Genomic DNA, 26,517 nt, shown 5'->3' with positions numbered 1-26,517 from the left:
ACTCCAGTACTCTTGCCTGGAGAATCCCAAGGACGGGGGAGCCTGGTGGGCTTCCGTCTCTGGGGTAACACAGAGTCGGACACGACTGAAGCGACTTAGCAGCAGCAGTAGCAGTATGTTTTTCTAATTGACTTTTATTCACAGTGAATTTTCTGCCATTTATTAGAGATACCTAATCAGCCTGCAGTTAAGTTCTAGGCATTTTACAAGATTAAGCATTTTAGTAACAAGCTAAAATCCGCTGCAGTACTTACAGTTCACATTTGATTGAATTTTATCAGCTCTTTTCTTTCTAAAGTGTAGTTTTTACCTGTTCACCCGGTAAAAAGATAGATTGCTCTTAAACAGTTTGCATTGGTTTATTTACCTGTCATGCAAAGTTCAGGTGTCTGTTGCAGAAGCAAATTAGTTTTATAACAAATTGAGGTTTTCGGTTCCTTAGGGCCCTGCTGCCCTATACATATACATAGCAGTTCTGATAGTTGTTCTCATCTGTGCTTTTTTAGCTGCTTACTCGGTTACAGCTGTAGCATCAGTTTCACTGACTTCTAACCACGGGAGGCTCCGGGAGCTCACCTTTGAAGGCTGTGGGCTATGTGGGACATTTGAAAATGGGCTCTGGGGGTACGGAGAGGAAAGCGGCCGGAGCTGCAGTAACACAGGAAGTAAAGCGCCTCTGAGTCACCACGCCAGTCTTCAAAAAGAGAAAACTCTACTCGCAGGCTTAATTCTGCTCTTCAGGTCACAGTTCAGATACGTCAAAGGAAGGCCCGATGCTTTTCTTGTGAAACCTAGTTCAACTCAAGTAAATGTTGCTTGAAATCTACTTTGGTCATAAGATAAAGCTAAATAAGTTTCTAATACAGATTCTTAATATTCTTCGTGTTTTTACAAAGCTTTTTAAAAACCCTAGCTGGTTTGGTCTGCTGCTGCTGCTAAGTCACTTCAGTCGTGTCCGACTCTGTGCGACCCCATAGACGGCAGCCCACCAGGCTCCCCCGTCCCTGGGATTCTCCAGGCAAGAACACTGGAGTGGGTTGCCATTTCCTTCTCCAAGGCATGAAAGTGAAAAGTGAAAGTGAAGTCGCTCAGTCGTGTCTGACTCCTAGCAACCGCATGGACTGCAGCCCACCAGGCTCCTCCGTCCATGGGATTTTCCAGGCAAGAGTACTGGAGTGGGTTGCCATTGCCTTCTCCGTGGTTTGGTATAATCAATATCAAAAGATAAAATTAATATGAGGGACTTCCTGGTGGTCCAGTAGTTAAAACTGCGCTCCCAGTGCAGGGGCCTGTGTTTGATCCCTGGTCGGGGAATTAGATCCCAGAGGCTGCGTTTAAGATCCAGCATAGCCAAATAAATAAATAAAAATAATTTTTTTAAAAAGATAATATGAAATCCAATTTTGAGTAAAAGATTCAGTATGTCCAGACCTGAACTGATGCTGGGATTGGCTCTTCAGAATCACTTCTTGTGGGACTTGTTAAAATTTTGATTTGGTGGAACTGTGCTAGGCCTAGGGAATCTCTGTTTTTAAGGAGCACCCTCTTCAAAAATTCCTGTCACAGGCTCAATGGTATGATATTTTAGCCTTCACATGCCAAAGGACAAAATCAAGGGCATTTTGTAGGTATTTGTGTTAACGAGAGAATTCAAACTTCCACAGCCTTTTTATTGAATAAATCATAATAGTAAGTTGCACACTGTGTTTCTTAGTGCAGGTTTACTGATGGGCGTTAGATCTTCTGGAAGGGGACAGCGAGTTGCTCACGGGAGGCCTCCGCTGTCACCAGAATCAGGGGCGGATGTGCACCGTTCATGCTGATCTGGAGCGAGGCGGCGCATCCCACCCTGGGGAGAGTCTGCCTGTCATGGACGGTGGTCCTAACAGGAGAGACCTGGGAGAGTTCTGTTGGGTCCTCTCCGTGTTTGCCTCTGGGCCTTTACATTGCAGCTTTGCCGTCACCATAGCTGAGTGGATTTTGAAGTATGGATGCAATTTTTTTTTTTAAACACTTGCATTTTGGTCTGAAAGATGTTGCTAGAACTGTGTTTTATTTTAGAAATACCTGCTGCATGTTTGCATGAAATGGAGGCCCACTGTTTTAACTTGACAGCAGAGAACGTGTTTTAAGTGGTTGGACATTGCTTGTAATTCCAGGAATGCTGATTGTCAGTGATTTTTGCGTGCATGTGCATGCCCAGTCATGTCTGACTCTTTACGACCCCATGGACTGTAGCCTGCCAGGCTCCTCTGTCCATGGGATTTTCCAGGCAAGAGTACTGGAGTGGGTTGCCATTTTCTTCTCCAAGGGATCTTCCCCACCCAGGGACTGAACCCGCATCTCCTGCATTGGTGGGTGGATTCTTTACCCCTGAGCCCCCTGGGAAGCCCCTACATAATGTATTTTGCCTTTAGGTTTGGATTGAACTTACTGGAAAGTGTAGTCAAGTCTTCCCCAAAGTTGATTTTGAAAAGCCGTTCAGTGTTCTGCTTTAGTGGTTGAAGGTGGGTTCTTGTTGCAGAAAAATTTGGTTTCATCCATTAGTTCAAAAATCTCAGTGAAAATTTACGTCTGCTGAGACATGGGACTGGTGTAATAGGGCAGGCAGGTCAGCACACTCAGCTTTTCTTGCTGACCTAGCCCGTGGGCATGGTGACAGTCCCATTCGTGAGAGCGGATTAAATCTTTCGTTAACAGCGCTGGTTTTGTAAGACAGTGTAGACATCAGGTGTTTCCTGCAGAGTCCGTGCTGGTGAAGAGTCGGGGCGGGGGGGGGGTGGGTTTAGTCGCTCAGTCGTCTCTGACTGTTGTGACCCCGTGGACTGCAGCCCTCTGGGCCCCTCTGTCCTTGGGATTCTCCAGACAACATTGGAGTTCCATTCCTTTCTCCAGGGGAATCTTCCCGAAGAATCTGTGGTGTGACCGTTTGCACAGTCTGCAGTGGCCTTTTCTGCGCCACACCCTTTGCCACTGGCTGTCATGCCGCGCTGCGCCCTCGCCTGCAGCTCCTCAGCGCAGACGGCTCGCTCAGGCCCCGTCGTCAGTCGGTTCCCGCTTGGCGCTGCCCCCTTGAGGAAACGACCGCTGAGCGGTGCGGGCAGTCCTCAATTGGCTCGCAAGCCCCAGCTACCGGAGGCTCGTCAGCCCTCAGCTGCAGCCCCCTTTCCATTTCTGCCTCTTGTGAAGGAGTCCTGTGAGGAGCTGTTGCGCATAAAACGCTCACCCTCCCGCCTCGCTCTTGCGTGCTGTGGCCTTCTGTTCCGAGAGCTCGGTCTGGCACCGCAGTGCTCAGCGCAGTCCGCCCGGGGTGCACGCTGGGCCCTCGCCCACTTGGTCTCTGCCCGCGAAGGCGGTCTTTCTGACACGTGCCCGCTGTCCGGGGCGAAGCTGAGACCGCTCCTCACACAGGCTTGGCTCTGTAAAGCTGGCACGAAGTGTGGTTGATAGAACTAGAATCCAGGTCAGAGGCATGCGGAGCCAGCTGGTCTCACCTGTCAGTCCATCTGCCTCTTGGGGGACGTCGTCAGGCCCGGCTTCGTCAGCCCGGAGCCGCCGTGTGAGGAGGCTGCGGCCCGGCCGCCCTGCCCCGTGGGGGCCGAGCCCGGACGCGCGCAGGGCGAGAAGTGGGCAGGCCGGCCACGGCAGCCTGGGAACTTACCTCCGGACTTAAGAGAAAAGAGTTACGGGGTGACCTCAAACATCTTAAATTTAAAAAGTCGTAAGTGTGAAATGGCTTTCCTCTGGAAGTTTATTAAGAATTCTCTTCAGTAATATAACACATACTGAGGAGAGTTATAATGGCGCCTTGAGTCATGACCAAAAAGAGTGAGTCCTGAGCCCATGGTGTTGCTTGCCCAGGACCTGAAGTTACTTCTGTGTTAGCTGGGGGACTGAGCAGCACGGCGTGAATGGTGAGCCACAGCAGAAGCGCCCGCCTCGGGGCTCACAGGCGCGTAGTAAAGGAAAGGAGACCATCACTGTCGATCAGCTGCACAAACTGAAGTTGTTGCTGGGCCCCCCTCTGGGGATTATCCGTCGAACCAGGGGCCTTCCTCATTTACCGTTAGATTGAGGCTCAGAGAAGTTCAGGGGCTTGCCAGATGGCTCAGCGTTGAGGAGAGGCCTCGAATCAAAGTTAACGTTAGACAGGAGAGAACTTGCGATCACCTCTGAAGTGGTTAGGGCAAAGGCCTGCGGGAGGCTGGCCCCGGCTCGCCACAGTTCATCCCCGACCCTGGGGGAGTCGAGGGCCCGCCGGCCGTGCTGAGCGAGGCGTTGGGGTTGCACTTGCACTCGGGGCCCTCAGCTCAGACACGTTCCTGAGAACAGGGGTGCCGCTGTTCATTTATGTGTCCTTCGTGGTTGAGTTGCAAGCAACACACATTTTATATATATTTTAAGAAATATTTGTTTATTTAGCTGTTCCGGATCTTAGTTGTAGCATTTGAACTTCGGTTGCAGCATGAGGGATCTAGTTCCCTGACCAGGGATCGAACCGGAGTCCCTGCAGAGGGAGCTCGGAGTCTCAGCCATTGGACCACCATCGAGGTCCTTTTTTATCTTTTATCTTTTTTTTTTTTGATGTTGTGAAAATACAGATTTCTCTCTGTCGTTCCCCCAGTGGAGGTCTTTAAAGCTCCTGTAAGGAATTTCCCGAGTTACTAAATTCAGAAGAGTGTTCACCCTTCTACAGCACGTGTGTTCACACCGCATATGTGTGTTTAACCTGTATTGTCTCAGGGCAGGTTTCGGGGGAAGCTTCACCCCTTAGCAGTCAGCGGCCTCCATTATCACCACACCACGTGCAGTGAAAGATCACCGAGGTTATTCAGATTATCATTCCTCCTTTCAGTCTTCTAACTAATGGAGGCTCAGTCATATCACCTGTGATATAAAAGATAGGTTAACATCACTTTTTTTGACTGAGTTATTTTAAACCAAAACATGTTTTTCATAGGAATAACATTTTAAAGCATTTCTTGTCCTTGAATAGATACTGGCCAAATGTTAGGGGAGAAGGCAAAGGGCACCTTATTTACGACTTAAAATATTAGCAATAATCCACACACTGAAATGTGTGAAAATGAATTAAAACATTTTTACTTAGATTTTGTACAGTGTCAAGCGCACAAAGGACTTTGTAGATGATACTGATGAAACTTACTGCAGTAGAAGTTGAAACTTGTTAACGGAGCACATGCGTGTTTGTATAGTATCATCATGTGATTTTGGTGAGGTTATGAATTCCTAATAAACAAAGGCACATTCTGAAACCACCCCCCCCCCCTTAGGGAATGCAGTTAAATCAGGAAGCTTCAGTGAAATTTAAAATATTTCTTTGTATTTGTATAATAATACCAAGAGGAGACCAAATGGGGATGATTTTCCTGTTTTGAGAAGAGAATATAGTCACTCAGAACTGCCAAATTACCTTGTCCATATTTTAAATAACGAAAACCAAAACCTGTGTACTGCAGAGCTGTTCTTACCATGAAGCCCCGAGTCCACGTTTATGAATGGCATTAGAGTTTTCTGGGTTACAGATAGACACTGTGTGCTGTGTAATCTCCGTCTTGTTTTGCAGCAAAACACTTCAGTAGTTTCGCCCAGTAGGAGAAGTCGAGGCTGCAGAGTCCCTCGCGGCAGCTAGGTCGGCTCTGATGCCGGGGGAGTGCTGGGCCAAGCTCACGGGGAGCTTGTGGTCCTTCGCTTTGCAATCGTCTACCTCAGTTTAGCAGTTAAGTGTTAGTCATGCCCGACTTTCTTTGACTGTAGCCCACCAGGCTCCTCTGTCATGGGATTCTCCAGACAAGAATACCGGAGTGGGTAGCCATTTTCTGCTCCAAGGGATCTTCCCGACTCAGGATTGAACCTGGGTCTCCCGCATTGCAGTTCTCCAGGTGTGGTCCCTGGGCCACAGGGATCCCAGAAAGCCTTTAAAAGGAGGCTTCATGTTCTGCACTCTTTGTGGTGTCCCTGGGACGTCCTCTCCCATCGCCGGGCGGACGCTCGCCAACAGCCCAGAGCGGCATGGCTGCCGATGCTGGAGCCTCCGTGCAAGGTGAGCCCCAGACACGCTACTCAGCGTCCTCAGCTGGAAACACGCACCAGTGAACCAGTGAAGTCGCTCAGTCGTGTCCGACTCTCTCTGCGACCCCCTGGACTATAGCCTGCCAGGCTCCTCTGTCCACAGAATTCTCCAGGCAAGAACACTGGAGTGAGTTGCCATTTCCTTCTCCAGGGGATCCTCCCGACCCAGGGATCGAACCCAGGTCTCCCGCATTGCAGGCAGATGCTTTCCTGTCTGAGCCTCCAGGGAAGCCCCAAGGAAAGCACGCACCAGGCTCCCCTAAGACTGTGCTTGATCGAGCAGTAAAGACTGTTTTGGATCTCCATGGGAAGAGCTCTGGACGCAGCAGGCTCCTGCACAGACCAGTCTCTGGGAAGTGCCTTGGTGACTGGCAGTGTTGTGTTCGAATTCACTGTATTTTTCATGGAACACCATTTTTCCTTGAAACAGACAACCAGCTTACTCACACTTGGGCATTTGATGGGCTTTTTTTTTTTTAAGAAAATGAATGAAATTATTAGCCCACCAATTTGAGGAAAATAAATTTGTTGCCATTGATAAAACTTGAGCTTTCAGCTAAAAATCAGAATTTAGGAAAGCTTGCGTCTGCTTGCCACTGTGAGCTTGTCGACTTCCCGAGCCATAAGGCTTCTTATGAGATGGTCATGATGACAATGAATATGATTTTCTCCATATTATGTCTTGTACACTTGATTGCCCACTATATTCCAGGTCTTGATGCTACAAAATTGTTGGGGAGTAAAAGAGCCATTCAGAGTACGAAGTAGACTTTTAGTAAGCTGTCATTTGTCAAATCCTGGTGTAGAAACAAAAATATCTACAATTGCAGAGGCTATTAAGATACTCCGTTTCCAGTGGGCATTCTGTAGGAGGCCGGACCTGCTTAACTGGCTCCAGCTGAAGTCCTCTTTGGTGACAGGGCGGGTGTAGAAGCAGTTGAGTGTCTCACTGTCTTTACTAAGTTCGCGTGAATGAGTTTATTATTGGTATTTTTAAATGAATTAATGAGTAAAATATTTGTTAAGCTGCCTCCTTTTACTTTCTAACATGGTATTATAGCTGTAATCCACTTAAAGTCTCTTTGGGGTCCTGAAGAATCTTTTTTATTTATTTATTTTTTTATTTTTTTGGTCCTGAAGAATCTTAAGTGTATAAAGGGAATCCAGAGACTAAAATTTTGGGATCTGCAGCTTTAAGGCCTCATGACTCAGAGTGTGACCCCAGAAGTCACCTGATTGTAGAAACTCCCTACAGAGAAGACCTTATGGTGACTCTTCTGCATCAGGGAGGCACTGCCTTCTGGAGCCAGACCTGGGGAGCAGCTTCCAGCAGATGAGTGCTGGGGTGCAGAGATCCAGCGGGGTGAGCCCACAGCCTTCTCTGCGTGGGTGCTCCCCGCTCACCTGTTTGTCTGCTGTTCAAGGATTTCCTTGAGGAAGGTGTTCCCATACGCTTGAGGTCTCCGAAACTGCCTGAAATCTAGGCGCAGTGTGGGCCCCGAGAGTGTAGGCATTGGGGCTCGGGGGCGTCCGTTTGGGCTCGCCTGTCCCCTCAGCGGTCCCTGCCTCATCCATGCTTTGCTCCTGTCTCAGAAGACGACCAACTTGAGATAGGAGGATACAGACAGAAGCCATCCCACCGGGACTGTGGTTGTATGTTTATCTCGAAAGCAGTCTGCACCTTTTCATCAGGTCTTCCCTGTGGACTTGCAGCTGTGTGGAAATGCCTGCATGGAACCCTCTTTGAGGGGGTGGTCGAGGGGGACGCTCGTGCAGAGACTGAGAGGCTCCCAGGCTCCGGCGGAGGCGGATGTTTTACACGTTTTTAGCGGGGTCGGCTGCTCCGTCTGAAGGCGGTGACTAAGCAGAGCATGTTTGGGTTAAGTGCACAACCAGACAGTCTAACATAAACTGTGCAGCAAAGTCTTCCATGCCTCAGCGCTAATAACGATTTATCTTCTTCTTGTTTTCAGGGTGAATCTGTAAAGTATTTCCTGGATAACTTGGATAAACTCGGAGAACCAGTAAGTTTTCAGGCAGTGTTTACGTTTATTGTCGTTAGAAAGCAGTAGCCAGGGTGAAGAAATGTGGAGAAATTATGTACTGAGCCATTTCCTTTTTCCTCATGGCTGTATTCGGATTGTTCCCGCTTCATTTTTCCCTCTCTCTCCTCTCCTGACCGCTGCCATTTCCACGAGGAATGCCCTGCCCACTGTTTCATGAAAGTACAGCTCTTTGCAGAAAGAAGTTCATGCTTGAAAGAAGACAGCACATGAGCATGTCCACGCGCGGTCTCTGCTTTTCTGTAAGCGGAGGCTGAACAGAGCGCTCGCTGAGTTCAGAACTTTCCGACAAACAGTGTTTTCCAGTTCAGGACCCCCATTTGCAGGGTTGGAGGATAGGAGGCTGGATTCTGGAGGCTGTGACGCGGGCAGAGTCACCCTCACCACGGGAGCTGCCGGCTGGACTGTCCGGCGGTGCATCCCCCGTGACCCCAAGCAGCAGAGGCTGGCGCTGGCCGCTCTCCACACGGGGCTCAGGCAGAGGCCTCCCTGGAGGAGGCATCAGGCTGCTGGGAAGGCCCCTGAGGGCCGCTGCCCTGGCGCTGCGCCAGTCCTGACCCTCCCTGTTTAACCCTGAACATAAAACAGAAGGAGAGCAGAATGAGCCCTGCTGTGAGCAGGAAGCAGCCCCTGTGCCAGGCCTTGTGGAGAAGGACCTCCTTGTGCTCTTGCTGGACGCGCTTTGCATTTCCCCTTGTCTGTTGCTTGGTGGCACTTGTCCCCCTGCACTCAGGATGTGTCTCCCCAGACGCAGGTGTCCTCGGGGCGGTCTCTGTGTAGGCCCCTGTGTTTGTCTGTTTTGTCCACTCCATCCACATCAGTGAGACTGTGTGTGAAGACCTACCTCACTGTCACCCTTCCATCAGGTTAGATTGTAGTCAGCCTTAAAGAAAAGTTAAGTACCAGCCAAGTGGAGAGCAGCTTTGGTGGATAGACGCAGTTTTTAAGAGTTATTTCATGTTTTCCAACTGACCTGTTCTTCTGAGCTCGCCTTTCCGTGTAGGCTTCCTTGAGCACACCACTCATGGTCCCTCCTGTTTTAAGACTCCACTGCTTGTGTTACAGTTGTTGATTCCTGTGAGGTTGGCTGGTCTTCCCCCCTCTTTCCCTGAAGGCAGGGACCATGTGACTTGGCTCTGAAGAGCTGAGTTCTTGCTGCTTAGCAACAGGGCCCGGCGCCTCTTCGACACTCAGCAAATGCCCTGCAGCCCGCCAGGCTCCCCTGCCCCCCACCGTCTCCCGGAGTTTGCTCAGATTCACGTGCAGACCAGTTAATGGCACACTCTACTTTCTCATTATTCCTGAATCACTGCAGTATTTCCTCTTTTCCAGGAGTACATTCCGTCCCAGCAAGACATCCTGCTCGCCAGGAGGCCCACCAAGGGCATCCACGAGTACGACTTTGAAATCAAGAACGTGCCTTTCAAGATGGTCGACGTGGGCGGCCAGCGGTCTGAGCGGAAGCGCTGGTTCGAGTGCTTCGACAGCGTGACGTCCATACTGTTCCTCGTCTCCTCCAGCGAGTTCGACCAGGTGCTCATGGAGGACCGCCTGACCAACCGCCTGACCGAGTCGCTGAACATTTTTGAAACCATCGTCAATAACCGGGTTTTCAGCAATGTCTCCATAATTCTGTTCTTGAACAAGACAGATTTGCTTGAGGAGAAAGTGCAAATTGTGAGCATCAAAGACTATTTCTTAGAGTTTGAAGGGGACCCCCACTGCTTAAGAGACGTCCAGAAATTCCTGGTGGAGTGCTTCCGCAGCAAGCGCCGGGACCAGCAGCAGAAGCCCCTATACCACCACTTCACCACCGCCATCAACACGGAGAACATCCGCCTGGTGTTCCGCGACGTCAAGGACACCATCCTGCACGACAACCTCAAGCAGCTGATGCTCCAGTGACGCCCACAGGGCCTGCCGCCTCCCGCCTTCCTGTGTTCTGTTTGTTTTATTTTTAAAATAGAAGTTTACAGCAGGAATTAGAACAGTCTTGATTCTGGGTTTAACTCCTTGGAAATCTCAGTCCTCCTCCTGCGACTCCAGCCCCTGGCGGAGGGCCGCCCATGACCGACGCCCACGGGCTCAGCTCCGGCCTCCCTGGATGGGCCCTCCTCCCGCCAGGCCTCAGATGCGCTGTCCTCCTGGCTTTGACCCTTCCACTTCTCAAACAGTGCTCCTGTGGTGCCAAGCGTGGCAGGTGCCCTGAGCGCCGCAGGGCGGGGCGGAGTGCGCGCAGGCCCTGGACCGCGCGGGGCACCTCGGTCGCCGCACGCGGTAGCCGCGCCTGTGGCCAGCCTCGGTGGACTGTTGGAGAAGGAGGGCCGTCGGGGGAAGTTTGCTCTGAGGGGTGGCCGTCCGTAGAATTCCCCGGCTTTGGCCTTCACATTCTTCTGATTGCTCGTGTCCCCAGCAGCTGTTCTGAGTTTCTGTGGCTCCTGAAGGCAGTGCTCGGCAAGTGTCTTAGTTCACGTACGGTGTCTCATCTGGCGCTGGTGGACGCTCCCGTGTGGTTCCGTGTGCACAGGTGCAGGCCGTTCCCAGGGTTTTGATCAGAAGCCAAAAGAGTGGAGTGCAGGCTGCCTTTCCCATACTTAGATATGTCATCCAGGTGCCATGCAGGAAACCCTGGCCATAGTAGCAGCTAGAATGTGCAACCTCGTAACAGAACTTTCTCAATAAACACAGCCCTTCCCAAGGATGTTTTGTTTTACTCTCAAGACTTTGAGACCCCGTCTCAGACGCAGTAGGGCCCACAGTGGGAATCCCTGTCGCACCATCATGGACGTGGTTCTTTCACGCTCCTGCCTGTTCTGTCGGCTCCAGATGGCAGCATTTATGGGGGTTTTTGGGTTTTTCAGAGCTTGCCAAGGGCAACGTTTTTCTGTCAGACTATCCGGAAAGCCATTGTTTGAGGTTCTCGTTCCTTCTCGGTGTGTCTCTAAGAGGCTGTACGTGTTGGCAGCACTGTTGTTCGTGGGATTCCAGCTCTCCTGAGGTGCATTTCCAAGGATTCTCCCAAGAATGAGGAGTCGTGTTCCAGTTCCTGCTGAAAGATGGTTACATGTGACCTCCCCCACCACGCCCCAAATTAAGGCGCACCCCCCAAGGAGCTTTGCCATTAACAGATGCATCCTCTGTGAGCGCCTCAGAATGGCTGGTTTTCGGCATTGAGAGGCCCGCCCTGTAGGTTACGTGTGGTGTGGCAGTCGGGTAGAGGAACAGTGTACAAGGTGACAGTTCAGAGAGTCTGATGGTTTTCCTCCCTTTCCTGAAAATTGTGATTGACTGTGATACCTGCCCCTTCACTGTACAGCTGACTGTTCTCAGGTATTTTATAGGCAAGCAGTCCTTGAACAACTGGTCGGAATTCTGGATCCCCCAGCCTGCCCCGGTCGGGCTCTGGGTCTGTGTCGTGGTCGGCTTAGGATAGGACTCTGCCAGGTCCTGACCAGGGTTTGACAGGCACCTGACTTTGCTCGCACTTGAAGCTTCTCCATCGTTCCCCCCACAGCTGCCCGTGTGTCCGTGTCCTGGTGATCCTCTGCTGCTGACGTGAGCCCCGCCCTGTGACAGGCGTCCGTGGAGGGGGGCTCGCGCGTGTCTGAGAGTTCTGTGTCCAGTGCTTCTCACCAAACACAAGTGTGTTGTTTAACCCGCAGAGTGAACCATTTCAGGGCATAGCGCGTGCACGCTGCACAGAGACGTTGGTGGAGGTCTGTGCATCGGTTTAGCAGGAGTGGTGGTTCACTCACTCCAGTGAGGGCTAAAGTCAGTTCCCGGTGTGTGCAGTGAGGAGGGATGGTCTCAATCAGGTCCTCGTTCAGATCTCTGATATGAGCCACAAACACTGCCCGACAAAGCAGAAGTCCCCATTGTGACCACCACAGTCAAATGTTAAAGCGCCAAAGAGATGGGGTACTATTCTGAGCATTTGAGATTCCTTTCCTGATGTGTGTGAAGTCTCAGAGTCAACTTTCTTTTCAAGTAAAACCTCGAGTACATTTTGAGGTAGTAAATTACTCATACAGACTTGCCGGTTCAATCTGAAGGCTTTAGTTCACGTGTTTTATATACTGTATATTTAAACCATGTGAAAGAGTCCTATACCTATATCATGAAAACCAGATCCTTTTAAAATACCACTGTGTGAAGGGGAGGTGGAAATTAGGGACAGAACTGCAAGGGTGCTCGTAGTTTTCCCCGTGCCTGTTCCCCTACCCCAGTCTCTAAAAATGTAATTTGAATTTAAAATTCTTCAGTGTATTTAATTTTCTAAGTCTTCATGGTTACAATTTGGAGTAAAATGTGCCTAATTCTCCATTACATTCTGTTCTTGGGTCTGAATGTCTTCTTGTTTAATTCTTAAGAAATGTCACACAAGTGTCTTCATTGACCTTGAAGAACCTTACAGTATACAGAGTTGCCTTATAAAGCAAAGAACACCTCAAATTTTTGCCTTTTTTTTTTCTTAAATAGGGAAGCGTTGTCAGATATTTTTCTGAAGATCCAAATAATTTAAAGGCATGCCTCTACCACTTAAATATTATTTTTAACAACCCACATCATTGCTTGCTGCCAAGTGCTGTATTAAACTGGAATCTTTAGTTGTGTTGTCTAGAATGGGCACTTGATAGCTGGGGCACAAGAGCAACCAAAGAAGGCGTCACGGAAGCCGCACCGCGTGTCTGTCACACGGCAAAGGTCCTGGTTAGGCTTTGGTGAGGTTGCCGAGGGGAGTCCTTGTTCAGTGGTTGGTATAAAGCAGGAAGAAGTCGGATTCCCCCAACCCCAGGAGTGATTAGAAGTGTTGATTTACATATACAGAAATCATGGGTTCCATAATTGTTTGTAAGCAGAAATGAGTACATCTTAACTTCCAGCATCTGCCCAAATACTTGGATTTATGCTTTTGGTAGGATGTTATTTTCAGCATTAGTACATACATCCGGTTATGCCTTATTTATATGAAGAATAAAGTTACCAAGTCATGTTCTGCAATGTTCTGAAATTCAAATCACTGTGTGAGAAACCCTCAAATTGGTGCTTTCATTATATAATGAGACATTGCGGCAAAGCCCCAAACCAAGCCATCTGAAACAAGATTTTCTCCATTGCAGTCTGTAGAAGTGTTACTTCTGTGTGTATTGAGAAGGCTGCGTATCAGTGTTAACTCTCCATTTCCTGTTTGAACCCATGAAATCATGCCTGTAAATCTCAGTCACACATTTGTAATAATCTCCCTAATAAACCTAGAGAAAGCCACTCTGTTACCTTTTCATTTCTTTTAATGAAAGAAAGTTTTAATTGAGGGATCAAGAGCACAGATTCTGCATATCTTTTTTTTTTTTTTTCCAGTTGAAAATCTGACTTTATCTTTCACATCATTTCAACATGCAGAGTTACATTACTCACAGGTGATGTGTCCATAGGTCTGTGCTGCTCGACGAAAAGTGCTGCTTTTTGCCTTCCTTCGTTCTCGTGATAGGATCCAGATTGGCTTTTCAGTGTAGTAAACACGAGGAAGGGAGGGAGTGTGTGAGTGTGTCTCCACGTTCCAGATAAACATTAAACATTCCCATTATTTTATGGTACGAGGTTAGGGCTTCATAAATTTATAGAGAGTAAAAAGTGAAGTGAAATGAAGTCGCTCAGTCGTGTCCGACTCTTTGCGACCCCATGGACTGTAGCCCACCAGGCTCCTCAGTCCATGGGATTTTCCAGGCAAGAGGACTGGAGTGGGGTGCCATTTCCTTCTCCAGGGGATCTTCCCGACCCAGGGATCGAACCCAGGCCTCCCCACATTGTAGGTAAATGCTTTACTGTCTGAGCTACCAGGGAAGCCCAGTAGAGAGTAAAGTCAAGTCTAAACCTGGACACTTGTAAACAAGTTGAACTTCGTGGATTTTTCAGATGCCATCAACTTGCTACTAGCCTTAGCAGATAGTGATTGTTAACATGGCTTGCAGTACACCACTGGCATTCTTAGGTCTGTACTTGAATGTATAGTTAGCATATAAAGAACTCATCCTCGCAGCGTCTAGGTCTAAGCATCTGGTTTCCAATGGCAGGGCTTACATGCAACAAAAAATGTTGGTGGTAGGGCAATGATTTCTGGGTTGGTCAGAGATTTTGTGACCTTTCCAAAATGGCATCACCTTTGATAGTGATGAACGTTTCCAGATGGATGGAAGCAGGGCCCCAGGAGGCAGTGCGCTGTCAGGCCATGAATCTCCTGATAGAAGGATGCGCCTTGCTCAGCCTCTGGTCTGGGCTTGTCTCTGGAAATCCTGTTTGTAGTGCTTCTTGCCACAGTTACGTGGTGTGTTCCTCCTCAGTCATGCCTGTTTAGGGGCTGGTTCCTGGAAAGGACCTGTAACGATGCAGTGGACTATACCGTTTACTCTTTCTTTACCTCTAACTTGAAAGTAGAATTGCGAAATGTTGAAATGGCTTTCTCTGCTACTCCAGCGTGGTGGAACTCATTTACCACAGAAGCCTTATCAAAAAGTCTTATTTTGTAACAACCTGGTAGATACTGTACCTAACAACATGATTTGTATTAGCTCTGTATCAAAGTATTTGCGGCTTCAGATTTTTTAACATCTATCTTTTTATAACTCTGAGAACGAGCACATTATCTGGTAATTGTTGTACATTTTTTTTTTCTGTCAGTGCTTTAGGATTGGCAATAAATTATTTCTACAGGAGGTCTGCAAGTGGAAAGAATGATTTGATTTGATAAAATGAATTGCTGGTCATCAAGGCTTTTTACTTTTGTACATATTTTGCAAAATTTTTTGCCTCTTGCTATTAATATTTGCTTTGTAAAAATTACTGACGTTTAATAAACATTTATAAACTGTCCCATACTATGATGTTATTTAAACTAACTCTTTGATTAATGTCAAGAGCAAAGCAGAGACTTAAAGTCCCAGTGGCTGGAACCTCAGAAATCTCTCTTTCGGCAGATCTCTGACGATACTTTGACTTAAGTTAGTCTATAAACGTTTCCTCACTGAAGAAGGGATGTGGACTTCAAGGAAGTTCCCAAACACCCGTTTTGATGCAGCAGCCAGAAGCGGGAAACGCCACCTTTTCTCTCTGCTGCTCCTGAAATCACTGAGGTCGAGCACCCGTGTCTGGGTTCACGCTTTGTCCACCTGCCAGTCTAACACGGTTGCGTCTTCTGTAGCTGAAATGGCGTTTTAAGAGCAAACTAACATGATAGCACTCCTTTTATTGCTTCAAGGAACTTTATGATTTACCGAAAAATTGCAAAAATAGCAGTTTCCTAAAACTCCACACTGGGAGATAGTTTCCCCAGGTAGCATCTTGAACTGCCCTTGAACTGCCCTTGAACTGTCCTTGAACTGTCCATCTCTCACATTACGCTCATGTCCCATCCTAGTGCATGTGTTAAAATTAATGAACCAGTGTCGACACTTTATTCTTAACTAAACCTGTTCTTCGTTCCCATCTTGGTTTTTCCCTGCTGCCCCTTTCTATTCCAAGTCCTTCCAGCCAGGACACCATCTTAGGATGACGTGCCCTGTCTGTCTGGGTTCCTCTGGGCCGTCACAGCCTTGCAGACCCCCCTCATCTGGTGGCCTCGGCGGTTTGAGGAGGGGTGCTGGCCGCTGTTTGGTTGGCAGTCCCTGTCGGGAGCAGCCTGGTGTCCTCCTCGTGACTGGACGGGGCTCTGTGTCCGGGACCTCACGTGAAGTAGCACTCGTTCAGTGACGTCAGTCGTCCTTTCCCTTTGCAACTTCAGCTCAATTAGAAGTCGTTCGATGACTCTCCATCTGTGTACACCTTTCCTTAACTGCTGCTGCGGGATTTTTCTTCCCTGGAGCAGAGTGAAGGGGCTTTTCCTACCATAGGGATTCCAAATCAGGTGTGAACAAGCGTTCATGGTGATGGCTGTAATCCAGGGCTGGTTGGTTCCAGGTGTTTCTGGCAAAATAAAAATTGTGCCCAAGAACTCAACATTTACTGTGAGATTTCCCTGTTAACCGCAAGAAAAGTTGAGAAAAATCTGGAGGTACTTCCAAATCTACAAATACCTACCAATCTGTAGACAGCAAACAGGCTTTCTTTGTGAGACTTAAGATCTTTTAAAATCGAAACTAAACTCACTTGTGCATTTGAATTGCCCACAGCAAACCAAGAGGTCTTTAAAAAAAAAAAAATCCCACAACCTTCTTATTCTGTTGTTGGAACAAGAGAATGTTCATTTGTCAACGGACGGCTAAAAACCTGTTGTCCAGGAAAGTGCTGGGCACCGTTGACATAGCTGATTGGCAGTCACGTTGCCCTGGCAAACTGGCCCGCTCCATTGCCCAGAATGTGGGTTTTTGAAAGAGAAAAGAGACTTCTGTCCCTTGAGAATGCAGGAAACTCGCAGTTCATAGGTTAAACCAGAAGTTTGTTTGGGTGACAGGAAATTTGGCAAGCCCTGCAAAAAACAAAAAGACTCGGGCACTGTTTTAAAAGCCATACTATGTAACTTTCCCTCGGGAGCAAGTGGGGCCCCTGGCAGACAGAACTGCAGCTGGAGCAAGGAGGGACACAAACACTGCCACGACCTCCCGAGCGTCCTTGTCTTCACGCCCACCAGGACGACGAGGCTCCCGCGGGGCTCCGTCCGAGGGCACCGCGGGGCAGAGGCCCCAAGGAGGCAGGAGGGAGTTCCCGCCAGGATGAGCGACCATGAGCTGTGTTGCTTGGTCTTCTCCCCATGAAGTTACATGAAGACAAGCAGAGAAGCCTCTCTAAGAGTCGATCGTTCTTTTGTCAGCTGACTTCACGGCCACTTTAGATTTGGGCTGGACTTCCCTCCCGTCAAACGTGGGAGAAGGGAGAGAGCAAACTCCTAAGATGCCAACACTGTCGACCTCGGGAGAAGAGCAGTGTGCGTGCTCTCTTTTCTGTTCTCCGTGGAAAATCCCAGTTCTTGTCAGCTTTGCGAGAATTCACTCGCCGGTTTCATTTGACGCCAGACTGAGTCCACTGAAACTTGATCTTGAGAAAGAGACCATCGCAGCCACCAGGCTCCGCAGACAGGAAAGCGCGTGGTGTCCAGGCCATCCGTGCGTTTCTGTAGCGGGTTGTAGTTCTGGGGGACAATGCTATGAGTCAGTGTCAGAGGGTGAGGGTCTTCTCGGGTGCTCCAGCAGGGACGATGCCACGCTGCCAACGCGGGGGGCGCGGGTTCCGTCTGCTCGGGTCACTAGAGCCCACGTGCCACCATGAAGACCCTGCACACCACAACTAAGACCTGGCACAGGCAAATGTATATATTTTTGAAAAAGGGGACATTCCAAACCCAGGGTGGCTGCCCGGCTTTACGGCACTAATAACCCTCAGTGTGACACAGGTGCCCTAGACAGCGCCCCTTTCTTCATTTATCCACATTTTATTCTTGGCTGTGCTGGGTCTTTGCTGCTGCGCAGGCTTCTCTCTAGTTGTGAGTGAGGACCACTCTCTGGCTCTGGAGCGCAGGCTCAAAGATAAGCCTGTGGTGGTGCACTGGCTTAGTGCCTCCATGACGGACGACATCTTCCCAGATCAGAGATCAAGCCCGTGTCTCCTGCTTGGGCAGGCAAGTTCTCTACCTCTGAGCCACCAGGGAAGCCCCAGGCACAGCCCTTTCTAAAGCACGGGAAACAAAACTTTGTTCAAACCTCCGCCCAACATTCAAGGCATCAACCTCCCCCTCAAGCCAGCCTGCCCCTCCTGCTTCCTTCACTCCAGCTGAACCACGCGTCCTTTACCGCAACACCTCTCCTCTGGTTCTCTCTGCCACGGGCAAAATCCTGCTAAGGGCTTCCCTAGTGGCTCAGCGGTTAAGAATTCGCCAGGCCTTGCAGGAGACGTGGGTTCCACCCCTAGGTCGAATTTATGCTCTGGAACTGTGATGCTGGAGAAGACTCTTGAGAGTCCCTTGGGCTGCAAGGAGAGCCAACCAGTCCATCCTAAAGGAAATCCACCCTGAATATTCATTGGAAGGACTGCTGCTGAAGCTGAAGCTCCAATACTTTGGCCACCTGATGCAAAGAACTGACTCACTAGAAAAGCCCCTGATGCTGGGGAAGATTGAGGGCAGGAAGAAAAGGGGGACAACAGAGGATGAGGTGGTTGGACGGCATCACCGACTCAATGGACAAGAATTTGAGCAACCTCTGGGACACAGTCAGTGAAAGACAGAGGAGCCTGGCGTGCTGCAGTCCATGGTGTCACAAAGAGTTGGACATGACTTAGCGACTGAACAACAACAAATCTCACCCACCCTTGAGGCTGCGAGAGAGGGAGATGGCAGGATGGCTTCCATCCCAGGCTGCAGCTGTCTCTCAGGGCAGTTCCTGTGGAGCCGCTGACGTCCACACTGAGAGAACCCAACGTTAGTACATGCATGCTTTCGCTGTGCGCCCGTCTGACGTGTCTGACTCCCCAAGAGGCACAACACGGGGTCCCCTTAGAAGACTCGCTGTCCCGTTGGGACGGAGACTGAGGGGAGCCAGCCTGAGGGGTGAAGAGAGCTCAGCCCGCCCTTGGGGACAAGCGGCCTGCGGGTAGACAGCCACCAACTCAGAGTGGCCTGGTTAGACTGATTATTGGGGAAACAAGGAGCTGGAGCTCCAGGGCTCCCATGTTTTTTACTACTTTCAGATTCTTGAAAGCCTTCCAGAATATTACAACCTGCAACAAAAATAGTTCATAGTGTAATACAGGATTATAGTCTATAATACAAAATTCCTATGATAAGGTCTTCAAGTTTTCCTGGAAAAAAAAAAAAAAAAGGATTTTATGGGGAAAATTATAACTACATGTCTCTGAAGACTCTAGGGTAACCCAACAGATTTTTGGAAAATGTACCCCTCCCCGCCCCTGCCACCAGCGTGCTGGTATTTTTTCCTGCCCTCTTTCCTCGTGGAGAATGTCCTTGTAATAAGCCATAGATGTTCCAGTGTGTTGTCTTTCTGAGGTGTTGAAAGTTAGGTTCTGATGTCCTCAAAAACTCACTGGAGCTTTCAGATATATGAAAGTCAGATTCATTCATTTTCTGGTCATTATCTCAGTTCAACCTGCAATAACAAGTCCTCTAGCAGGAACTGAAGTTCGTGCAGCCACTGTGGAAGGCAGGATGGGGGTTCCTCATAAAACTGAAAATGATTCAGCCAGCCTGCTCCTGGGCCTATATCTGGAGAAAACGATGATTCAAAAAGATACATGTATCCCAATATTCATAACAGCACTACTTACCATCGCCAGGACACGGAAACAACCAAAAGATGCATCGACAGAGGAAAGGATAAGAAGTATGGCACGTGGACACAGTGGAGTATTACTCCGCCATAAAAGAGAACGAAATGATGCCATTTGCGGCAACATGAGTGGAGCTGGAGATTATCATAATAAGTGAACGAAGTCAAAGACAAGGATCACGATATCACTTATATGTGGAATCTAGAATATTACACAGATGACCCCACCTAGGAAATGAACAGACTCACAGACATAGAGACCAGACTTGTGGTGGCCAAGGGGGAGGGGCTGGGGGGCCTGGGGAAGTGCTGGAACGGGATATTAGGGTTAGCAGATGTAAGCTTCTGTATTTATCAACACAATGGATAGTCTACAAGGTCCTAGTGTATAGCATAGGAAAGTATATTCAATATCCTATGTTAAACCATAGTGGAAAAGAATATTTTTAATATTTTTGCATGCATGCTAAGTCCTTTCAGTCATATCTGACTCTTTGTAACCCCACGGACTGTAGCCCACCAGGCTCCTCTGTCCATGGGATTTCCCAGGCGAGAATACTGGAGTGGATTGCCATTTCCTCCTCCAGGGGATCTTCCCGACCCAGGGATTGAACCCAGGTCTCCAGCATTGCAGGCAGATTGTTTACCACTGAGCCACCAGGGAAGCCTGTGATAAGAATGCAGGAGCTCCTGAGAATCTTCTGTTTAACACCTCTTTGTAAAACTTTGTTTATTGTTGTTCCAGTCACTAAGTCGTGTCCAGCTCTTTGCAGTCCCATGGACTGCAGCCCTGTAGGCTCTCTTGTCCTTCATTATCTCCTGGAGTTTGCTCAAACTCTTGTCCATCGAGTCAGTGATGCCATCCAACCATCTCATCCTCTGTCGCCCCCTTCTCCTCCTGCCCTCAAACTTTCCCAGGATCAGGGTCTTTTCCAGTAATTTGGCTTTTCACATCAGGTGGCCAAAGTACTGGAGCTTCAACATCAGTCCTTCCAGTGAATATTATATTCTCCATAGAAGACCAAAAACTTTTGGTTTAAAAAACATCACCCCAATTTTACTACTCTACACAACCACTAAAAATAAATTTAGTATTTCTGTCTAGTCCATTTTCTGTATATATGATTCATAACATGTCATTAGCTTAAGTCCCAGTGATAATTAAATAGCCGTATATTTCACTCTGTGCCTGCCTGTATCTTTCTACTTTGACTTCTTGCCAAAGCTAGTGGGGCGAACTGTTCTTACAGTAGCAACTATAGGACTTCCCTAGTGGCCAGTGGTTAGGAACCCTCCTGCGAATGCGGGGAACTCGGGCTCTCTCTCTGGTCCGGGAAGATCCCATATGTCTCGGAGCAGCTAAGCCCGTGCACCACAGTGACTGACCCGGCACTCTGGAGCCCGGGAACCACAGCTGTCGAGCCCACATGCCGCGGCTCCTGAAGCCCGGCCGCCTGGGGCCTGCGCTGCACACGGAGAGGCCGCCCCGTGAGAGGCCTGTGCACACACCCAGAGAGCAGCTCCGAGAGCCCGTGTGCAGCAGTGAGGCCCAGAGCAGACGAAACAACTTAAATAAGTAATACAATTATTTAAAAAATAGCAACAACGATGATTAAATTTGTGTTCACATGCCTGCTTTGTGTTCAACTTTCTGCAAATCAGATGACTTCTGAGTCCGGGCATTTGCTTCTGAAACCATCCTATGTTCTCATAAATCCACCATTTCTATGGTCTTTCAGGTTTCCTGAGCGCTCAACCTCAGATTCTTTGTGGTACCGTTGAGCAGAACTCTTTAGAACTGACCCTGCATTCCATGGTATCGCTGGTATTGTGAAAACATTCTCGCTTTCCGTACGCTATCTCTAGATCTGATAGTAAATAATTTTTCACCCATTTAACAATGAAAAATAATGACTTTTTAAATTTACTTATAATTGAAGGGTAATTGCTTTACTGAATTTTGTTGTTTTCTGCCAGTGTCAACATGAATCAGCCATAGGTATACATATATTTATACCTGTGCATATACATTTTATCCCAACGTCGTAAAATTAAATCTCAGCATCGTTTCATCGCTCTTCTATTGATTTGGGGGCTTGTGGTGGTGGGCTTCATGTGTCCAGCAGCACAGGTTTGTGTCCAAGGAGGTCCTCATGGTTGTTTACAGAAACCAGCTCTAAACTGAGAGGAGAGCTCAGAAGGGTGCTTAGTTACCAAACTTAGGTTTTTATTCACTGGCAACCTGATACTTGTCTTTGGCACAGTAACCAAGATCTTTGTAGCAATGCCCAAATAAGAATTTGAGCTCTCAATAAGCACATGAAAAGATGCTCAAAATCACTTAACCGCCAGGGAAATGCAAATCAAAACCACAAATGAGAAGCACTTCACACTTACTAGGATGGCTAGAATTTTTAAAAAAGGACCTTAACAAGTGTTGGTGAGATGGAGGGGAATCAGAACCTTCATTCACTGCTGGTGAGATTGTTTGCCTTTAGAATACAGTCAGGGCCTCAAAATGTTAAACACAGAGTCATCATAGTTGCTCAGTCGTGTCCAACTCTGCGACCCTAAGGACTGTGGCCCGCCAGGGTCCTCTTCCATGGGATTTCCCAGGTAAGAAAACTGAAGTGTGTTGCCATATCCTCTTGTAGGGATCTTCCCTACCGAGGGATTGAACTCATATATTTCTTGCATATCCTGCATTGGCGGGTGGATTCTTTACCAGTGAGCCACCTGGGAAGACAGAGTTATCATATCACCCAGCAATTCCCTCCCTAGGTATTTACCCCAAAGAAGTGTGAACACATCCATACAAAAATGTGTACATGAACAGTCAGAGCAGCTTTGTTTATATTAGAGAAAAAATGAGAACCCCAACGTCCAACCACTGACATGTGGATAAAATGGGAAATATCCATACAGTAGAATATTATTCAGTAAAATGAATAAAGTATTGACATGCATTACAACATTGATGAACCTTGAAAACACGATGTTAAGAAGCTGGATGTATCTTTATAATCACATTATATGATTTCATAAATATGAAATATCCCAAACAGGCAAATCTATAGATACAGAACACATGTTAGTGGTGGCCTGGGGCTGTGGGGATGGGAGATGGGGTGTCAGTCTCTTTGGGGTCTGATGGTCTTGTTCTCAAATTAGGGTTTCCTATCAGTCCAGTGGTTAGGACTCTACTCTTTCACTGCTATGCACCCAGGGCGCAATCCCTGGTCAGGGAACTAAGATCCCACATGGCCAAAAAAAAAATTTTAAGTCTTAGTTCAGCTATACATCATTTAAAAAACAGATTAAAAAGTAATAAAATAGATTAACGCATGGCACAGAGAAAAAAATCAGGTCTAGATCATAGATACGGTTGCCTGTGAATTGACTAAAAACTGTTGAATTGTGTCTTTAAATCTGTGAATTTTATAGTACGTTAATTATATACACGGTAAGACTGTTTTTGCAGGAAAGAATCTGACCATTCACACACACACAAAGACTGAAAATAGACACCAAAATGTTTTTTTTGGAGGGATGGTAATCACAAGACACCTTGTCTCCTCCACACTTTCTAACTTTTCTACAGAGACAAGCAGGACGAAGACATTCTAGGCGGAGGGTACAGCAGGCGCACAGGCCCTGAGGCCTGGGCTCACCCGGGAGGAGGGGGCGGGCTGTGCGGGTGAGAACGGAGCAGCAAGACCTCTCTCCCAGAGACAGAGGGAGACACAGAACAAAGGGCAAAGTCGGAATCTTTCAGGTGGGGCAATGAACTTTCTATCCAAGAACCGTGGCCCAGTTCATCCGTAACTTTGCAGAGAAGGCCCCAGCGCTGGTTAAGTCTGCAGCTACTTACTCAAAGCCTCAGTCGGCTGCATTTGGGGACAAAATGCTGAAAAAGATGATCCATACTGCTCAATAGAAACAGTGACAGACTTTATCTTTTGGGGCTCCAAAATTACTGCAGAGGGTGACTGCAGCCATGAAATTAAAAGACGCTTGTTCCTTGGAAGAAAAGTTATGACCAACCTGGACAGCATACTAAAAAGCAGAGACATTACTTTGCCAACAAAGGTCCGTCTAGTCAAGGCTATGGTTTTTCCAGTAGTCATGTATGGATGTGAGAGTTGGACTAAAAGAAAGCTGAGAGCCGAAGAATTGATGCTTTTGAACTGCAGTGTTGGAGAAGACTCCTGAGAGTCCCTTGGACAGCAAGGAGACCCAACCAGTCCATCCTAAAGGAAATCCACCCTGAATATTCATTGGAAGGACTAATGCTGAAGCTGAAACTCCAATACTTTGGCCACCTGACGCGAAGAACTGACTCACTGGCAAAGACCCTGATCCTGGGAAAGATTGAGGGCAGGAGGAGAAGGGGACGACAGAGAATGAGATGGTTGGATGGCATCACTGACTCAATGGACCGGAGTTTGAGTAAGCTCCGGGAGTTGGTGATGGAGGGAGGCCTGGCGTGCTACAGTTCATGGGGTCGCAAAGAGCCAGACATGACTGAGCGACTGAACTGAATAGTGTTCAAGCCGCTAGCTTCAATCAGCTCCCAGTTAAGGCAGCTCTGCTGGGTGGTTTGGTGACCACTGAGCTGTGGATGTGGTTTCATGGTGGTGAGATCATAGCCAAGTGTGGCATCATTGGTTGTGATGTTTGAAGACCAATATGTAACATGTGATAATGTTTGCTTTCTTATTCGGATGTTCTTGGACCATGTGTGAGGAGCCTGGTATTTGAATAAAATAAGACAACAGGTCAAAAAATACACAGCATTTAAAAGAATAGCACAACGAGGGGCTTCCCTTTATGCTATTCTTTATTTTTTTAAGTTTTTTTCATCAGATCAGATCAGTCGCTCAGTCGTGTCCGACTCTTTGCGACCCCATGAATCACAGCACGCCAGGCCTCCCTGTTCATCACCAACTCCCGGAGTTCACCAAGACTCACGTCCATCGAGTCAGTGATGCCATCCAGCCATCTCATCCTCTGTCGTCCCCTTCTCCTCCTGCCCCCAATCCCTCCCAGCATCAGAGTCTTTTCCAAGGAGTCAACTCTTCGCATGACGTGGCCAAAGTACTGGAGTTTCAGCTTTAGCATCATTCCTTCCAAAGAAATCCCAGGGCTGATCTCCTTCAGAATGGACTGGTTGGATCTCCTTGCAGTCCAAGGGACTCTCAGGAGTCTTCTCCAACACTGCAGTTCAAAAGCATCAATTCTTCGGCACTCAGCCTTCTTCACAGTCCAACTCTCACATCCATACATGACCACAGGGAAAACCATAGCCTTGACTAGATGGACCTTTGTTGGCAAAGTAATGTCTCTGCTTTTGAATATGCTATCTAGGTTGGTCATAACTTTCCTTCCAAGGAGTAAGCGTCTTTTAATTTCATGGCTGCAATCACCACCTGCAGTGATTTTGGAGCCCAGAAAAATAAAGTCTGACACTGTTTCTACTGTTTCCCCATCTATTTCCCATGAAGTGATGGGACCAGATGCCATGATCTTCGTTTTCTGAATGTTGAGCTTTAAGCCAACGTTTTCACTCTCCACTTTCACTTTCATCAAGAGGCTTTTGAGTTCCTCTTCACTTTCTGCCATAAGGGTGGTATCATCTGCATATCTGAGGTTATTGATATTTCTCCCGGCAATTTTGATTCCAGCTTGTGTTTCTTCCAGTCCAGTGTTTCTCATGATGTACTCTGCATATAAGTTAAATAAACAGGGTGACAATATACAGCCTTGATGAACTCCTTTTCTTATTCGGAACCAGTCTATTGTTCTATGTCCAGTTCTAACTGTTGCTTCCTGACCTGCATACAAATTTCTCAAGAGTCAGGTCAGGTGGTCTGGTATTCCCATCTCTTGAAGAATTTTCCACAGTTTATTGTGATCCACACAGTCAAAGGCTTTGGCATAGTCAATAAAGATTTTTTCATAATTTTATTTATTCATCAATTTTTGGCTGTGCTGAGTTTTTGTTGCTGAAGGGGCTCCTCTCGAGTTGTGGTGCGCAGGCTTCTCATCGTGGCGCTTCTCGCTGTGGAGCCTGGGCTCCTGGCCGAGTGGGCTCCGGTGGTTTGCAGGCACGGGCTCTAGTGCACAGGCTTATTGCCCCTTGGCCTGTGGGATCTTCCCGGACCAGGGTTCAAACCCATGTCTCCCGCACTGGCAGGTGGGTTCTTTACCACTGAGACACCAAGGAAGCCCCTCGTTGTGCTATTCTTTTAAATGCTGTGTACGTTTGTAAATTGTTCATAGCAGAAGTTAGCAAAAAAATAAATCGTAGTCTTGTGTGCGTAGTGTTGTAAGTGTAAAAACCACCTCAAAGCCGAGCTGGAGGCGTTTGGGGTGGAGTTCCGCCGACCCCCTGACATCAAGACGCTTTCAGCCCCGGTCCGATCCTCACGTGGCCAGGTTACCCTGTGTCCCCAAGGGGGCTGCACTTTTCCCCACCAGGCTCTGTGCGCATTGTTTCTTTAATGGTCTCTCTGTTCAATAACACGAGAGGCGCACACGGCCAAGGCCAGCACAGGACAGGCGCGCTAAATGCTTTCCACCCAAGTTTCGACTGAATGATTTTCTGGGGACTCCGCTGCTGCTTCTTTCCTCTGTTTTATAAGATTCTCTAAGGGCTGAGGACAGGGTGCTTCTGCCGTTGATCAACAAGAACATGGGCTTTGAAGCTTTAAGAAAAACATGGATTCAAACCCAGGCTCCTCTGCCGCGTGACTTTAGGCAGATGCCTTGCCTTTCTGGGCGCTGGGCGCCTCACCACGGACATTGTACAGCACGTTGGTTTGTACACCGTCAAGGCAGAAACGGCCCCGGGGCCAGAGGTAGAAACTGAAGGGAGCTATTGGGTCAGCCAAAATGTTTGGGTTTTTTGCAAGATATATTGGAAGAACGCAAACGAAACTTTTGGCCAACCAAAAGTAATATTACAATTGTTATCTTTTTTCTTTTTTATTTCATCTTTTTAATGTTATTCTTTTCACTCACTTGCATTTCTTTGTCTTCCCTGTACCTTGTGGCCTCCTTTCTGTTTCCTTTGTTTTTCACCTCAACAGGTT

At 48.0% G+C, this 26,517-nt stretch overlaps 1 protein-coding gene across 1 annotated transcript in view; it reads left to right on the top strand.

The window, feature by feature from the left end:
- Positions 1 to 15,023, top strand: part of GNA13 (G protein subunit alpha 13) — a 33,191-nt gene extending 18,168 nt beyond the window's left edge. Inside the window, exons 3-4 of the mRNA XM_024981119.2 lie at positions 8,067 to 8,117; positions 9,489 to 15,023. Of these exons, the coding sequence (XP_024836887.1) occupies positions 8,067 to 8,117; positions 9,489 to 10,061 (624 nt within the window). The 3' untranslated portion in view covers positions 10,062 to 15,023. The remainder of the gene's footprint in view (positions 1 to 8,066; positions 8,118 to 9,488) is intronic.
- Positions 15,024 to 26,517: the final 11,494 nt, after the last annotated feature.

This window comes from Bos taurus, chromosome 19 (genome assembly GCF_002263795.3).
Source record: "Bos taurus isolate L1 Dominette 01449 registration number 42190680 breed Hereford chromosome 19, ARS-UCD2.0, whole genome shotgun sequence".
NCBI classification, from domain to species: Eukaryota; Metazoa; Chordata; class Mammalia; order Artiodactyla; family Bovidae; genus Bos; species Bos taurus.
The sequence above is the reverse complement of the archived record's forward strand: the minus strand, read 5'-3'. Positions and strand labels throughout refer to the sequence as shown.